Below are 18,941 nucleotides of genomic sequence, written 5' to 3'. Positions count from 1 at the left end.
CGGACGCGGGTCACCGGGGGCCCCCCTCTGGAGCCAGGCCTGGAGGTAGGGCACGATGGCGAGCGCCTAGTGGCCGGGCCTGTACCCATTGGCCCGGCCGGGCACAGCCCGAAGAGGCAACGTGGGTCCCCCCTCCAATGGGCTCATAGAGGTTTGGTGTGTAATGTTAGCTGGGCAGCAGCCGAAGACAGGGCTCTTGGCGGTCCGATCCTCAGCTACATAAGCTGGCTGCTGGGATGTGGAACGTCACCTCACTGGGGGGGAAGGGTTACAGAGGTCTGTAATTTTCATCATAGGTACACTTTAACTGTGAGAGACAGAATGTGAAAAAAAAAATCCAGGAATTCACATTGTAGGAATTTTAAAGAATTTATTTGTAAATTATGGTGAAAAATAAGTAAAATACTTATTTGGTTTGAAAAAGTTACAGGTCTGTGAGAGCCAGAAGATCTCTGGCTCTCACAGACCTGTAACTTTTTCTTTAAGAAGCTCTTCGGTCTTCCACTCGTTGCTTGTATTAATGGAACCTGTTTGAACTCGTTATCAGTATAAAAGACACCTGTCCACACCCTCAAACAGTCAGACTCCAAACTCCACTATGGCCAAGACCAAAGAGCTGTGGAAGGACACCAGGAAAATAATTGTAGACATGCACCAGACTGGGAAGAGTGAATCTACAATAGGCAACCAGCTTGGTGTGAAAAAAATCAACTGTGGGAGCCATTATCAGAAAATGGAAGACATACAAGACCACTGATAATCTCCCTCGATCTGGTGCTCCACGCAAGATCTCATCCTGTGGGATCAAAATGATCATGAGAACGGTGAGCAAAAATCCCAGAACCACACGGGGGAACCTGGTGAATGACCTGCAGAGAGCTGGGACCAAAGTAACAACAGTTACCATCAGTAACACACTACGACAGGGGTCTCAAACTCAATTTACCTGGGGGACACTGGATGCAGAAACTGGGTGAGGTTGGGCTGCAAGAAAAGATTTATTTTAAAATCTAACATGCACTTTATAATGAATTCACCTTCTATGCATGGCAACATACTTGCCAACCCTCACAATTTTTCCGGGAGACTCCTGAATTTCAGTGCACCTCCCGACACTCTACCGTTGCAACCATTTTCCCGAATTTGTCCCAATTTTCACCCGACTGACATTATTAAGGGCTGCCGTGACTGCACTGCCTTTAACGTCCTCTACAACAGTGGTTCTCCACCTTTTTTCAGTGATGTACCTCCTGTGAAATTTTTTTTTAATTCAAGTACCCCCTAATCAGAGCAAAGCATTTTTGGTTGGAAAAAAAGAGATAAAGAAGCAAAATACAGCACTATTTCATCAGTTTTTGATTTATTAAATTGTATAACAGTGCAAAATATTGCTCATTTGTAGTGGTCTTTCTTGAACTATTTTGAAAAAAAAAGATATAAAAAATAACTAAAAAACTTGTTGAAAAATAAACAAGTAATTCAATTATTAATAAAGATTTCCACACATAGAATTAATCATCAACTTAAAGTGCCCTCTTTGGGGATTGTAATACAGATCCATCTGGATTCATCAACTTCATTCTAAACATTTCTACACAAAAAAATACATCTTTAAAGGCCTACTGAAACCCACTACCACCCACCACGCAATCTGATAGTTTATATATCAATGATGAAATATTATTATTGCAACACATGCCAATACGGCCTTTTTAGTTTACTAAATTGCAATTTTAAATTTCCCGGGAGTTTCGTCTTGAAAACGTCGTGTAATGATGACGTGTACGCAAGACGTCACGGGTTTTTAGGAAGTATGAGCGCTACGCACACACACAGCTAAATGTTGTCTGCTTTAACGGCAAAATTACACAGTATTTTGGGGAACTGTGTTGCTGAATCTTTTGCAATCTGTTCAATTAATATTGGAGAAGTCAAAGTAGAAAGATGGAGTTGGGAAGCCACACAAACACACGGTGATTCCTTGTTTAAAATTCCTGGAGGTGAAAATTTACTTTGGATCAGAGTGTGGTCAAGCGAACATGAAACACGACGGAATGTCAACCAGCAGGTTTCTGTGAGAAAATTGTGGTTAAAAAGTCGCTTCTTACCGGACAAAAGCTGAGCTTGCCCCATCCACAGCTGCCGTCGACTCCCCTGAGACATTGGCGTCAACACACTTGTGGACGTACACTTCCGACTATCAGGTACTATTTAACTCACTAAAACACTAGCAACACAATAGAAAGATAAGGGATCTCCCAGAATTATCCTACTAAATGTGTCTAAAAACATCGGAATCCGTCTCAATGCAATCGCGTTTTTTTTTTTAACTTTTTTTTTTTCTAGTCCGTCGCTATCAATATCCTCAAACACAAATCTTTCATCCTCGCTCAAATTAATGGGGAAATTGTCGTTTTCTCGGTCCGAATAGCACTTTTTGTTGGAGGCTCCCATTAAAAACAATGTGAATATGTGAGGAGCCCCCACACGTGTGACGTCATCGTCTGCGACTTCCGGTAGAGGCAGGGCTTTTCTCTTAGCACCGAAAGTTGCAAACTTTATCGTGCATGTTCTCTACTAAATGCTTTCAGCAAAAATATGGCAATATCGCAAAATGATCAAGTATGACACATAGAGTGGACCTGCCATCCCCGTTTAAATCTCATTTCAGTAGGCCTTTAACATCAATATTAATGGAACATGTCCACAAAAAAATCTAGTTGTCAACACTCAGTGTTGACAGCTAGATTTTTATACAAACCCCCTAACCATTGCAACTATTTGCAAAAAAAAAGAGAAGTTTTTCAATTCGAACATTAAATATCTTGTCTTTGCAATCTATTCAATTGAATATAAGTTGAAAATAATTTGCAAATCATTGTTTTCTGTTTTTATTTACAAATTACACAATGTGCCAACTTCACCACCTCAACCGACTCAATGTATATTGTAGCCCGGAAGAGTTATGGCTGCATGGGATTCTGGGTATTTGTTCTCTTGTGTTTATGTTGTATTACGGTGCGGATGTTCTCCCGAAATGTGTTTATCATTCTTGTTTGGTGTTGGTTCACAATCTGGCACATATTTGTAATAGTGTGAAAGTGTTTATATTATACATACATATGTATATATATATATATATATATATATATATATATATATATATATATATATATATATATATATATATATATAAAACTCAAAACCAGTGAAGTTGGCACGTTGTGTAATTCGTAAATAAAAACAGAATACAATAATTTGCATATTATTTTCAACTTATATTCGATTAAACGCACTGCAAAGACAAGATATTTAATGTTTGAACTGAGAAACTTAATTTTTTTTGGCAAATAATCAAAAACCTAGAATTTAATGGCAGCAACACATTGCAAACAAGTTGGCACAGGGCATTTTTACCACTGTGCCTTTTCTTTTAAAAACACTCAGATAACCTTTGGTAACTGAGGAGACCAATTTTTGAAGAAGGTGGAATTATTTCCCATTCTTGCTTGCTGTACAGCTTAAGTTGTGGTAATTTAGGTTTCATCGTGTGTCACACATTTTCAATGGGAGACAGGTCTGGACTACAGGCAGGCCAGTCTAGTACCCGTACTCTTTTAGTGTGAAGCCACACTGTTTTTACAAGTGGCTTGTTCTTGTCTTGCTGATATAAGCAGGGGCGCCCATGATGATGTTGCTTGGATGGCGACATCCATCCATCCTTTCATCCATTTTCTACCGCTTATTCCCTTTTGGGGTCGCGGGGGGCGCTGGCGCCTATCACAGCTACAATCAGGTGGGAGGTGGTGTACACCCTGGACAAGTCGCCACCTCATCGCAGGGCCAACACAGATAGACAGACAACATTCACACTCACATTCACCCACTAGGGACAATTTTAGTGTTGCCAATCAACCTATCCCCAGGTGCATGTCTTTGTAAGTGGGAGGAAGCCGGAGTACACGGAGGGAACCCACGCATTCACGGGGGAGAACATGCAAACTCCACACAAAAAGATCCCGAGCCTGGGATTGAACCCAGGACTGCAGGACCTTCGTATTGTGAGGCAGACACACTAACCCCTCTTCCACCGTGAAGCCCTGATGGCAACATATGTTGCTTCAAAAACCTGTATGTACCTTTAAGCATTAATGGTGCCTTCTCAGATGTGTACGTTACCCATGCCTTGGGCACTAACACAATCCCCATACCCTCACAGATGCTGGCTTTTGAACTTTGCGCCTATAACAATCAGGATGTTTTTTAACTCTTTGGTCCCGAGGACATGAGGTCCACAGTTTCCAAAACTATTTGAAATGTGGACTCGGCACTTTTCCACTTTGCATCAGTCCATCTTAGATGAGCTCAGGCTCAGGCGGCGTTTCTGGCTGTTGTTGATAAATGGCTTTCGCTTCGCATAGTATAGTTTTAACTTGAACTTAAAAGATGTAGCGACAAACTGTAGTTACTGACAGTGGTTTTCCGAAGTGTTCTTGAGCCCATGTGGTGATATCTTTTACACACTGTTGTCGCTTTTTGGTGCAGTAGCACCTGAGGTGAAATGGTGAAATCTTTAAATTCCTTGCAATAGCTTGTTGAGAAATGTGTTTCTTAAACTGTATGACAATTTGCTCACGCATTTAAATAAATAAATAAATGATAAGTGGGTAGTACTTATATAGCGCTTTTCTAGCTTCAAGGTACACTACTTCCACATTTACCCATTCACACACACATTCAAACACTGATGGAGGGAGCTGCCATGCAAGGCGCTAACCAATACCCATCAGGAGCAAGGGTGAAGTGTCTTCCTCAGGACACAACGGACGTGACGAGGTTGGTACTAGGTGGGGATTGAACCAGGGACCCTCGGGTTGCGCACGGCCACTCTACCACTGCGCCACGCCGTCCCACATTTGTTGACAAAGGGGTGACCCTTGCCCATCCTTGTTTGTGAATGACTGAGCATTTCATGGAAGCTGTTTTTATACCCAATCATGGCACCCACCTGTTCCCTATCTGTGGGATGTTCCATATAAGTGTTTGATTAGCATTTCTCCACTTTCTCAGTCTTGTTTGCAACTTCTGCCAGCTTTTTTGAAACATGTTACAGCCATTAAATTCCAAATGAGCTTATATTCGCAAAAATGTACAAAGTTTTACTGTTTGAACGTTAAGTATCTTGTCTTTACAGTCTATTCAATTGAATAATAGGTTTAAAATGATTGGCAAATCATTGTATTTAGTTTACATTTACGATTTACACAACATGCCAAGTTTTGGGGTCTGTACAAACCCCAAAACCAACGTGCCATTATTTGCACAAAAAATAAAAAAGAAGTTTCTCAATTTGAACATTAAATATCTTGTCTTTGCAGCCTATTCAACTAAATATAAGTTGAAAATAATTTGCAAATCATTGTATTCTGTTTTTATTTACAAGTTTCACAATGTGCCAACTTCACTGGTTTTGAGTTGTGTACAGTATACACACACACACACACACATGACTACACAATTGTTTTTAATATTTGTTAATTGATAGTGATTGTCATGTGTCACATTATGATGCATCTCTGACTGAATGCATTGGCACATCAGTGGTGTTTACAGGCCAATGGATAGCACACTAAGAAGTTCAAACTTTTCTCAATGGTTTTACCTCGCAGTGCTAATGAGAACAACCCTTGCTAAGCGTTTTACTAATCCCACCAAGTTTGATGGGGCAGGTCCCCTCTAGACATTGAGTCAGAACATGAGGTAGGCCGTAGAACACTGCATAAAGTACAGGCTGTGAGTGCTTATGGTTTTTATCATTCTGCTCGAGCCTGGACTTTGACACATGGACAGGTCCTGCTTTCAGCGAAGGGCTCCATGATGACTCATTACTGTGAAGGGGTCATAGAAATGGTAATCTGGTTTGTTATTCCAGGCTGCATCCAATGTGAGAAGTGCTGAGCTGGCTCTTCACTTTTCATTTTCAAATGGCCAACAAATCAGCTTCGCATTCCATTAAACCTTTGCATTTGTCACTGCAGCTGCCTTGAACTTTGTCTATGGTTTCTATGTGATTTTGGTGTGGTTCCTGTATATTTTGATGATTATAAATAATGATAAAATGATGCGGCAGATGAAAAGTGAGGCAGACACAGGTGGTGCCTCCACGGCTACACACTAAGTGTATTGAGCGTGTGCGTGCGAGGGGGCTCGTGCTTGTTGCCACGGAGAAAAGGCAGGCCATGAGCAAGTACCTCTGCCTCAAGTCAGGGGGCGATATATTGTCAACTGGCAGTTCAATGCTTCAGCAATACTCTGACTCGCCACACTGGGAGAAGTGGGGGCGCTCCAATGGAAGCCAGCCTTTTTTTTTCTTTTTTTTTTAAACTGGTATGTATAACAAACATGGCATTTTTATTAGAGTAAGCCAGCGTTTGTGGGTGTTTTTTTGTCAGACGCAAAAAATATTTTTTTATTGCTTGGAATTAAATTGAATTAAATAAATGTGTCTTCCAATATGGAGGATTATATACTGTATCCAAGATTAAATACTTCTCTAAACTGGACTTTTAGACAAAATGAATGTGATCATACAAAGTACGTTTTCATGGAGGATAGCTATTGCTGTTTCAGATACAAATGCAGAAAGGTAAGACACACTCACAATACTCTATTTATTTTGTTAAAAGCAACTTTATCAAATTCTTTTTGGACCCATTTGTCATATCATAATATCATTAGGATAACTTTTTATGAAAGTGAATAACTCCCTTCTTATTCCTATTACTCTAATGTGCAGCTTAAATTAACAGTGACATATGAATTTAAGTTAAAAAAAAGAAGAAAAAAAACTCTATGCCTCACCTGGTTCACCGCACGTCACTGATATATATACATCCATCCATTTCCTTCCGCTTATCAGAGGTCAGGCTGCTGCTACAGCTGGGGTCGCGGTGGCAGCAGCCTTAGCAGGGAAGCCCAGACTTTCCTCTTCTCAGCCACTTCGTCCAGCTCTTTCTGGGGGTTCCCAAGGTGTTCCCGGGACACATAGTCTCCACAACGTGTCCTGGGTCTTCCCTCATTGCCTCCTACCGGTTGGACGTGCCCGATACACCTCCCTAGGGAGGCGTTTGGGTGGCATCCTGACCAAAAGCCCGAACCACCTCATCTGGCTCCTCGCGATGTGGAGGAGCAACGGCTTTACTTTGAGGTCCTCCTGGAGGGCAGAGCTTCTCACCCTATCTCTAAGATAGAGCCCCGACACCCGGCGGAGGAAACTCATTTCGGCCGCTTGTACCCGTGATCTCTTTCTTTCGGTCATAACCTTAAGTCCATGACCGTAGGTGAAAATGGGAACGTAGATCGACCGGTAAATTGAGAGCTTTGCCCTTCGGCTCAGCTCCTTCTTCACCACAACGGATCATTACAGCGTGCGCATTACTAAAGACGCCGCACCGATCCGCCTGTCGATCTCACGATCCACTCTTCCCTCACTCGTGAACAAGACTCCTAAGTACTTGAACTCCTCCACTTGGGGCAGGGTCTCCTCCCTAACCCGGAAATGGCACTCCACTCTTTTCCGGGCAAAAACCATGGATTCGGACTTGGATGTGCTGATTCTCATCCAGTTCGCTTCACACTTGGCTGCAAACCGATCCAGTGAGAGCTGAAGATCCTGGCCAGATGAAGCCATCAGGACCACATCATCTGTAAAAAGCAGAGACCCAATCCTGAAGCCACGAAACCGCATCCCCTCAATGCCCTGAATGCGCAAAGAAATTCTGTCCACAAAAGTTATGAACAGAATTGGTGACAAAGGGCAGCCTTGGCGGAGTCCAACCCTCACTGGAAACGTGTCCGATTTACTGCAGGCAATGCGGACCAAGCTCTGACACTGATCGTACAGGGAGCGGACCGCCACAATCAGACAGTCCGGTACTCCATACTCTCTGAGCACTCCCCAAAGGACATCTCGAGGGACACAGTTGAATGCCTTCTCCAAGTCCACAAAACACATGTAGACTGGTTGGGCAATTTCCCATGCATCCTCAAGGACCCTGCCGAGAGTATAAAGCTTGTCCACAGTTCCACAACCAGGACGAAAACCACACTGAACCTCCGGAATCCAAGGTTCGACTATCCAGCGTAGCCTCCTCTCCACTACACCTAAATAGACCTTACTGGGAAGGCTGAGGAGTGTGATCCCACGATAGCTGGAACACACCCTCTGGTTCCCCTTCTTAAAGAGAGGAACCACCACCCCGGTCTGCCAATCCAGAGTTACCGCCCCCGATGTCCATGCGATGCTGCAGAGTCTTGTCAACCAAGACAGCCCCCACAGCATCCAGAGCCCGGAGGCGGATCTCATCTACGACATGCACCAACTACCTTTTGGCCACAGCTCCAATCAGCCGCGACAATAGAGGTGCGGAACATGGTCCACTCAGACTCAATGTCCAGCACCTCCCTCGTCACATGTTCAAAGTTCTTCCGGAGGTGGGTATTTAAACTTTCTCTGACAGGGGACTCTGCTAGATGTTCCCAGCAAGACCCTCATAATGCGTTTGGGCCTGCCAGGTCTGTCCGGCATCCTCCCGCACCATCGCAGTCAACTTACCACCAGGTGGTGATAGATAGAAAGCTCCGCCTCTCTCTTCACCCGAGTGTCCAAAACATGAGGCCGCAAATCCGATGATTCAACTACAAAGTCGATCATGGAACTGCGGCCTCGGGTGTCCTGGTGCCAAGTGCACATATGGACAACCTTATCTTTGAACATGGTGTTTTTTATAGAATAGAATAGAATAGAATAGAATAGAATAGAAAGAGTACTTTATTGATCCCTGGGGGGAATTCAGCACCACAGTTCGCTCACAATAGACCATAATAATAATAGAATATATATCATATATTATATATATATATTATATGAATAATATGAATATATTCTACATCAATTCTACATTTAAGTGCAGTCAAGAAGGACATATGCATTATACAGTCTGATGACTGTCGGTATGAATGACCTCCTGTGTCGTTCCGTGTTGCATTTTGGGAGTCTGAGCCTTCCACTGAACGTGCTCATTCTCTCCGCAAGGTCCGAGTGTAGTAGGTGGGAGGTGTTGTCCATAATGGCTAGCAGTTTTGCAAGACTTCTCCTCTCTGACACCACCGCAATGGGATTTAGCTCCACTCCTACCACGTTACTGGCCTTCTTTGCCAGCTTGTGCAGTCTGTTTGCGTCCCTCGCTCTCAGCCCGCTGCCCCAACAGGCCACGGCATACAAGAAGGCGCCCGCCACCACCGACTCGTAGAACATCTTCAACATCTTTGTACAGACGCTGAAGGATCCTAGCCTCCTGAGGAAGTAGAGGCGGCTCTGTCCCTTCTTGTAGAGTGCCTCAGCGTGTTTTGACCCATTCAACTTGTTATCGATGTGTACACCGAGGTACTTATAATCCTCAACCATGTCCACATCCACCCCCTTGATGGAAATAGGGGTCGCCGGAGTACTCCTCCTCCATCCCAGGTCCAAAACCAGCTCCTTGGTGTTCGTCACATTGAGCTGGAGGTGGTTCTTTCCACACCATGTGACAAAGTCCTCCACCAGTGCACTGTATTCCTCATCATCACTATCCTCAATACACCCCACTATCGCAGAGTCATCAGAAAATTTCTGAAGGTGGCAGGACTCTGACTGATAGTGGAAATTGGTGGTGTGGATGGTGAAGAGGAAGGGGGAGAGGACTGTGCCCTGCGGGGCCCCGGTGTTGCTGACCAGCCTGTCAGACACACAGTCCTACAGTCGCACGTACTGTGGTCTATCAGTCAGGTAATCAACAACGCAGGACGCCAAGGGGGCTTCCACCTGGATAGTCTCCAACTTCACACCCAGTAGCCCAGGCCGTATGGTATCGAAAGCGCTGGAGAAGTAAAAAAACATGACCCTCACACTGCTCGCAGGCTTGTCGAGGTGGGTGTGGGCTCGGTTCAGCGGGTAGATGACTGCCTCCTCCACTCCCAGTCGGGGCTGGTAGGCAAATTGGAGTGGGTCCAGGTGGGCTTTGACGGTAGGGCGAAGTTGTTCCAGGACCAACCTTTCCATGGTCTTCATGATATGGGAGGTTAGAGCCACCGGCCTGTAATCCTTTGACGTGCTGGGTTGCGTGCATTTGGGGATGGGGACCCCGCATGAGATTTTCCACAGTGTAGGGACTTTCTGCAGCCTAAGGCTCATGTTGAAGATGTACTGGAGCACACCACACTGCTGTGGGGCGCAGGCTTTGAGCACCCTGGGGCTTACACCGTCAGGACCTGTGGCCTTGCCTTTGTGTAATGGACAATCTGTAACGAGGACAAAAGTCCGATGACAAAACACCACTTGGGTTCAGATCCAGGTGGCCATTCTTTCCAGGTTTCACTGTCGTTGCCGACATGAGCGTTGAAGTCCCCCAGTAGGACAGGGGAATCACCCGGGGAAGCACTTTCCAGTACTCCTTCGAGTGTATTATAAAAGGGTCGGTACTCTGAACTGCTGTTTGGTGCGTAAGCACAAACAACAGTCAGGACCTTTCCCCCCACCCGAAGGCGGGGGAAAACCACCCTCTCATCCACTGGGCTGAACCCCAACGTTATGGTTTTGAGCCGGGCCTCAACAAGAATTGCTACCTCAACCCGTCGCCTCTCATTGTGTGCAATGCCAGTGTGGAAGAGAGTCCAGCCCCTCTCGAGAGAACTGGTTCCAGAGCCCTTGCTGTGCGTCGAAGTTAGTCCGACTATATCCAGCCGGAACTTCTCCACCTCACGTATTACCTCAGGCTCCTTCCCCCCACAGCGAGGTGACATTCCACGTCCCAAGAGCTAGCTTATGTAGGCGAAGATCGGACCGGCAAGTGCCCTGCCTTCGGCTTCCGCCCAGCTCACAACGCACCTGACCTCTTTGGCCCCTCCCATGAATGGTGAGCCCGCTAGAGGGGGGATCCATGTTGCCTCTTCGGGCTGTGCCATGGGAACAGGCCCGGCCACCAAGCACTCTCCATCATGCCCCAACTCCGGGCCTGGCTCAAGAGGGGGGCTCTGGTGACCCGCGTCCGGGCGAGGTAAATCGGAGTCTCGGTTTTTGTAATTCCATAGTCTTCGAGCTGCTCTTTGTCTGATCTCTCACCTAGGACCTGTTTGTCTTGGGAGACCCTACCGGGGGGCATGGAAGACCCCGGACAACATAGCTCCTAGGATCATTGGGACACGCAAACTCCTTCACCACAATAAAGTGGCAGCTCAGAGATGTGTGTATATATATATATATGTGTGTGTGTGTATGTGTGGGTGTGTGTATATGTATTGATTGATTGAAACTTTTATTAGTAGACTGCACAGTTCAGTACATATTCCATACAACTGACCACTAAATGGTAACGCCCAAATAGGTTTTTAAACTTGTTTAAGTCGGGGTCCACGTTAATCAATTCATGGTAAATATGTGTATGTGTGTGTATGTATATATTTATATATATATGTGTATATATATATAAATACATATATATATATATATATATATATATATATATATATATATATATATATATATATATATATATATATATATATATATATATATATATATAGATTTGATCCAGATTAAATAACTTTCTTGCCATGACTTTCTGCAATAACATAAACACTCACCGAACTGAGTAAAAAACCAGAGTGATTGCAAAATGAGAGCATATTAATTCGTCCATCCATCCATTCATTTCCTACCGCTCTTTCCCTTTGGGGTCGCGGGGGGCGCTGGTGCCTATCTCAGCTACAATCTGGCGGAAGGCGAGGTAAATCCTGGACAATTCGCTGTTTATTCATTATCAGAACTTGCAGAATGAGCCTTTTTCCTCTTAACAGGTGAAATAAAAGCTCCAGAACGTTTGCGTATAATATATATTTTTCTCCGTTATCAAGAATGCATGTATGATTGGAGCAATGTAATATTAAAAGACTCGGGAAGGAACTTATGTGTAACATCAATCGCAAATGACAATTAAATATGGATAAGGGAGAATATAGCTACCATTTCTGCACACATGTCAAGCATCATCAAAAAGGAAGTTGTTGAGTTGTGCAGAAGAATCAACTAGTTTCAGACTAGAAGAAATTTGAGCCGACAGTATCAAGCCTATTAATGGGAATCTGATTGCAAAATAAATCAAAACCATATTTCTCTCTGTTTTTGCCAGTCTCCATACTTTTGGCCTTCAAACTGCTGGGAGCCTGAGAACACAGACTATGGTAAGTTGTATACTTTATATGCACTTCATCATGCACTCTGATCCATACAGGGTCCCACCTTGAAATATACAATACAGGGCCTGATCTACTCAAGGTATGATGCTGATTATTAGAACACCCACAATTCTGGGGAGAGGAGAAGCAAATATAATCATTAAGCACTCACAATATGATTTGTCAAGGCTAAGACTGTTCTGGGGCCGCTTTTTGAAATCTTACGCAGAAATAGCTATGAGAAATGAGGCGATCACACTGCAAAGACAGACAATGGACAGAGAATTCTCCGTCCTACGTGTGTACATCATGATTCGAGAACGCATGAGTTCTGCAAGTCACAGGGGAGCTGTGGTTGATTAAAGGGGCCCTATACCTGATGCTACCTGCTCATGTGTATTTAAGATCCAAAATCTAATTGTGGAAGCATAGCAGATATGTTTAAAAAACAATCTTGCCTTCCTTCTGACTTCCTCCAAATGGTCCATCTTTTTTAAAATGTTCTTTAATCAATCAAACAAAATAACATATAATATTGATGGATGGATGAAATACAATCATAATATGTAATAACACAATTCCAATTACAAACCAGCGACATCCCGAATAGCAATCAACAGTATAATTGAGAAGACACAAAAACATGGCACAAAAAATCAAAAGTAGTCAAACAAAAATTAATACTATCAACAACGATGTCAATATTATTAAGAATTCCACCATACAGTTATTAAAAACATTTAAAAAAAACAATAAAAAAAGGAAGTATTTGTTGGAATCAATCATTTACATTACTATCACAATCATTTATAAAAAAAATAAAAAAGAATAATAGTGTCACTGTTGCCTAAACTTGCATCGCATCTCATAAGCTTGACAACACATCGTATACAATATTTTCCACAAGAATACAAGATTCCAAACGCTTTGTTCAAGCGTGACATATATGGTGGACATTTACCCAAACATCCTTCCATGCATTGGCCAATTTGAATTTATGCACAACCAGCTGTGCTACAACATCATGATGACAGTGAAACCCAATGAAAGAATATGCTCTGTTGTTTGTTTGCCTTAACCAACCGAAGTCACCACACAAAATGTCAGCCTCATCTAAAGTAAAGAGTGCCTCACCTTGACCTTTCATGATTCGTGCCTTTACCTGTGAAGGAGGTGCTTAGAGTATGCAAAAGATTAGCCCTACTTCACCACAGACCTTCATAAAAAAATGGATTCCCCCCCCCCCCCCAAAATATGTCAAATGGCGGGCTCGCTGGGTACTATTTATGGCAGTGGAAGAGACAATGAAACGTAATTAGCAACAGTAGGTTATAAATGATAAATGTGTGAATAGTACATAAGCAATGTTACTTCGATTTGTTGTGTCGTTAGCTAAACCTTCTTCTAGAAGACAAAAGTATCACCGTCTTCTGGCAAAATAATAAATTATTTTTCTAAAAAACTACATTTAATTGGATCCGTGCCTACGGTGTTTGGAAATGGACCAGTAAGTTATATATATTTGGTTTTACGTTCGCAATGTCACTCATATCATAAAAAAACGCTCGTAGCGTACCTTGTAGTCTTCACCCTCTATTTGTTTACATGATGTGGACTAGAAAAGCCTTTTAATGTCACACATTGAGGATATACCATTAGAAAGTTACAGACATGGTAGAAACATTTCTGCCGGGCGGGGGCGAATATTCACTCAGCCTGAGGGAGCAAGTGAGGAGAGGTTCATTTGCATCTAACAACTGTGCCTTTCAAAACAAACTGTTTTAAGAGAATAAAAATGGCTTGAAAATAGGTCTGTAAAACCAAATGTATGCATTTGTTTCGCCAAAAAAGCACCATTAAATGTTATGTAGACCAGTGGTCCCCAACCACCTGATTGGTACCGGCCCGCAGAAGAATTTTTTTTTTATTAAATCAACATAAAAAACACAATATACACTTACAAATAGTGCACCAACCACAAATAACTCCCTTTTTCATGACAAAAACGTCCCTTTTTCATGACAAAGAAGAAAAAAAAAAAAAGAAAAAAAAAGGACACCCCCCCGGGCTGTGGGACAAATTATTAAGCGTTGACCGGTCCGCGGATACAAAAAGGTTGGGGACCACTGATGTAGACCACAATGAAGTATTTTAAATATATAAAAAAAAAAAATCATGAAATGACCCCGTTAACAAAAACACACATTCTGAAGCATCCACATTGCAGTTTTCCAACATGCGAGGCTGAGCTCACCTCCAAGATGTTAAGTGCCTTGCTGAGGAAGGTGAAGGTGCTGGAGTGCCCAAGTATGACTCCTCCATACCTGAACCAAAATGACCACCTTAATTGGAAGATTGAGGAGCACGAGGTTGTCTGACATCGTCCAGCTCTGTTATCAGTCATCATGGAGGAGTGGAAGAGAATTCCAGTACCGTGCAGCTCTGGTAAATTATTAGCCCAGGAGAATTAAGGCATGGTTCGATAACAATGGTGCGCATACGAAATATTTACACTTTGGACAGGTGTACTTCTTTGTCTTGCCAGCTGTTTGGAAAATATTGGCTGTGTTGAGTCAGGGGACATCAAATCTATACTGCTGTACAAGCTGCACACGGACTACTTTAACTCCTCAGAGGACATTCAATTTCAATTATCTTTACAACCAAACAGGATATAAAAGTCCCCAAGCTTTTGAAGGGCTAAAAAACATATATTTTGTTATGATTTGTTTTGTTTTTTTATTGTTTTTGCTCAGATTTACAAACTTCAGTCCTAAACAAAAATATCAAATATATAATTTGTTTGTAAGTTGTTTTTTGGTTAAATGCTGACCCTTTTGAAGGGCAATTTATCAGATATTACAAGTTTAAATTAGCAAAATGACTCGGCTTATGCAACTGTATACTAACTTAAAATGGTGACATCATTTGCTGAAAAACCCTTCAAAGGGTCAAAGTAAAAAAAACAAAAAAACATTTTGGTATTTTTGTTTGGGGGTGAAGTTGCGTGACAGATTTTGAGAAACAAATATGTATCCAAAATGGGCCCTGCAAAGAGGCAACTTGTCAACTTGTCCAGGGTGTACCCTGCCTTCCGCTTGAGTGTAGCTGGGATAGGTTCCAGCCACCCCCGCGACCCTGAGAGGGAGAAGCGTTAGAAAATGAATGGAGGGATCCAAAATGTTTTTATGCCTTTTGAAAAATGAAGTACTTTTATGCCTTGTTTGGCTTTTCTGATATTGTTGAATAACTGCCAGTGTATCTATCGCACACAAAGAATTAGACATGAACATTTTTTAACTTCATATGAATAAAACCTTCTTATGAAAAATTTTGTAAAATGGACAAAACACAACAAAAATGTCCTGAAAAGACGAAGAAGTCAGCCTTCGTCCCCTGATGTCAAAGGGGAACTGCACTTTTTTGGGTAATTTTGCCAATTGTTCGCAATCATTATGAAAGACATGACGACGGATGGATTTTTTAAAATCATTCTAACTTGTAAATAAAAGTCTGCTTACAGCAGAACCAATGGGAGCTCCTCTATTTCACCCACAAAATCTAATAAATATTGGGTTTTATATATCTATATCTATCTATATATACTTATATATATATATATATATATATATATATATATATATATATATATATATATATATGTATGTAATATATAACGCCATTTACATTTTGTGATTTAAATGTTAATCAAGTATTAGTGATATATTGTTTTTAACAAGGGCTAACGCCGACAAACTATTTATAACGGTGGCGTGATCACTGCTGTGTCTCCCTATGTTTACATCATTGAGTGATCTGCTGCTTCCTCGCTTCTTTGCTCCCTGTAAATTTTTTCTAGATTATAATTCATGCATATTACCTGGACAGAAGAAGTCTGTGTAGGTATTCCAACAAGTAATTACACTCCGACACCCATTTAGGACCCGAAACTGGCAGGGATGACAAGAAAAGACGTCCCCCCCCCCTTTTTCTTTGTGAGGATTAAGAGTCATTCTTCAACTAAATGGGAATATGTGATTACCATTTTAATGAAAGCAGACAACACTGAGGTATGTTTTATTATGTTTGTTGGCTCTCATAATGTCTGCAGTGAGGAAGATAAAAAAACAAAAAATGTCATGATGAGTTTTTTAATTAATGCGCTGCGTGGGTTTATAATGATCAAAATACGTAAATATTAAATGGTATTACCAACGTGCCCATTTCTACATTACACATATACATATAAAAAAAAACATTCAAATACCGTCATTGAGGTTTTATATACATCATATAAAACCTCAATGACGATATTTGAATGTGTTTTTTAAGGGCATTTTAGGCGGAATAATGCTGAGCATTTATTTAATATTTAGTATGCAAAAAATAAATACGAATTTATATCTTTTATACTGATAGTGGATGAAAAAAAAAGAGCAGGTCCCCTTTAAGTTGTGTACAAGTATTATCTTTGAAATATTGTAATTTTGTACTGAACTTTGAATGATTTTAATTATTAATGGTGGAAATACATAATTTAAGAAGAACAAGAGACATAGAATTTTCTCCACACAGCAATGTTTCTAATTCAGAGTTAATGTTGGCCATCTCTTGTGGAAATCTCTCCAGTTCATGCTAATCAAGCAGACGGACCATTTGACTAACTCCTGTGCCCTTTTTATGCTCCACTGCTGTCTGGCCCTGCAGCCATCTACCTGTGCAAGCGCACCATGCAGAATAAGGCCAGGCTGGAGCTTGCCGACTATGAGGCTGTAAGTATTTGCTCTCCATCCTATGATTTAGCTGTTACTATTAATACAATCCATACTATCTCACAATACAAGCTTCAATGTCATCTGCACAGTGCATGTTTTCTTTTTCGGAGCAACATGCAGTTGATGCAGTCGTTTACTAGCTAAAAGAAAAAAAAGGGATATCTCTGGGTGTGTTTTGGCGCATTTCACTGAACTCTCACTGTTGTACAACGACACTCAGTGTTGTAATTGTGGCATGACTCTGCAAATATATTTCCATCCCTGCTATCCAGGTCATTCTATGTCCTTCCTTTTTAACACTTGCCTTGTTGGTCCTTGTTGGTGTTTCTTCTCCTTGCAATGAGGTCATGTGCTCCTTTTACGACAGATGCTTGCCTGCAGTGGTATGAATGACGCACACATTAGTGTGTGTGTGTTTGTGTGTGTGTGTGTGTGTGTATAGTGTATCCTGAATATTTGTGATATACTGTATGTTGGTTCAATGCTGTGATGAACCGATGTCAAACTCATCACTGGTGTCAAACTCAAGGCCCAGATCTGTCCCGCCACATAATTTTATATGCTTGGAAGTAGTAAGTGTTTATAATTAGCGTAGTGCTTTTCTTACCGAATGCATTTGTTTTTTCCATTTTGAGAGAAAAAAATATATATTCTGGATACAATTGCTTATTTCTTATACTTTAATATTGCAACAAATATTATCATACGTTCTAGACATGTTTTGTTAAAATAAAATAAATACCTAAATATTTGCTTGACTCACAATTTCAAAGCCTGTTACCTGTCACATTGTACACCGTAAAAATGCCACTAGATTTTATGCAAAAATGTGACCTTAAAAACAGTGGTACCTGTAATACACTGTAAAAACAACAACCATAGATTTTACACACACACACACACAAAAAAAATAGTGATACCGTTTTCCCATTTAAAGTAATATCCTGTAGAAAATTACAGTAATATTCTGGCAACTGCAGGGCCCTGGGGGTTTTTTGTCATTAAATCTACTGATTTTTTCTTAAAGTGTACTCAGGGGAAAAAATATACAATTATCATATCTACAGTATCTGCAATTGTGTAATTACAACATGAGGCAAATCCCCATTAATAACAATTACAAAGGGCCCCCTGCAGGCAGCCATAACTGGAGTGTGGCCCTCAATGAATATAAGTTTGACACCCCTGGTGTACATTATCCAGTTCTCAGGGCATTCAGTGACGCTTTTGATTGATTCATTGATTGATTAAAACTTTTATTAGTAGATTGCACAGTTCAGTACATATTCCGTACAATTGACCACTAAACGGTAACACCCGAATAAGTTTTTCAACTTGTTCAAGTCGGGGTCCACGTTAATCAATTCATGGTAATCAATTAATTTTGCCTCTCATCCAAGCAGGCTTCATCAATAAATGCTCATAGACTCACAATGGTCAGATATAGACCAGATGGTGCCAAAGCCCCAACATTTATCCACCAACCAGAGGAGGGTATGCTCAGCAAGAATGGTTCCACCCTATTTTAGTGGAAAAAAACATATTTAAGCAACCCATTTGTCAATGCCAATGACAGTCATTAAAATTTAATTTCGCCTCTTTAGTATTCAGATGTTATTTGGCAAAAGGATCGCTGGGATACAACGTCATGTCTTTAAAAATCTGCTACTGCGCAAAAGTTAACAATGCTAAGCTATTCCCGGTCCAAAGCAATTACCCCCGAAGGCGTTTGCTCCCTCACGCTGCTGTACCTTTAGCCTATTGCTCCGAAGACAGCAAGAATTTGACTCAACCGATGAAAGAAAAAACATGAGTATGGCTCCCGCTTTCCTTGCACCGTCCTCATGAATATGTTGGCCCTTCTAGAGGACCATGTACGAGCAGAGTAATTTC

General features: G+C 41.6%; 1 protein-coding gene across 4 annotated transcripts in view; it reads left to right on the top strand.

The window, feature by feature from the left end:
• The window catches only part of LOC133549569 (regulator of G-protein signaling 6-like), a 194,407-nt gene that overhangs the window by 130,783 nt on the left and 44,683 nt on the right, over nucleotides 1-18,941 (top strand). For 3 of the 4 annotated variants that reach the window (XM_061895111.1, XM_061895112.1, XM_061895110.1), the window contains 2 exons: nucleotides 12,228-12,279; nucleotides 16,981-17,045. In XM_061895111.1, coding sequence (XP_061751095.1) covers nucleotides 12,228-12,279; nucleotides 16,981-17,045 — 117 coding nt within the window. Of the gene's footprint in view, nucleotides 1-12,227; nucleotides 12,280-14,528; nucleotides 14,719-16,980; nucleotides 17,046-18,941 lie in introns of those variants that run through there. The other variant, XM_061895113.1, reaches the window with a different exon arrangement.

The sequence above is a fragment of the Nerophis ophidion genome, linkage group LG03 (genome assembly GCF_033978795.1).
Source record: "Nerophis ophidion isolate RoL-2023_Sa linkage group LG03, RoL_Noph_v1.0, whole genome shotgun sequence".
Taxonomy (NCBI): domain Eukaryota; kingdom Metazoa; phylum Chordata; class Actinopteri; order Syngnathiformes; family Syngnathidae; genus Nerophis; species Nerophis ophidion.
The sequence above is the reverse complement of the archived record's forward strand: the minus strand, read 5'-3'. Positions and strand labels throughout refer to the sequence as shown.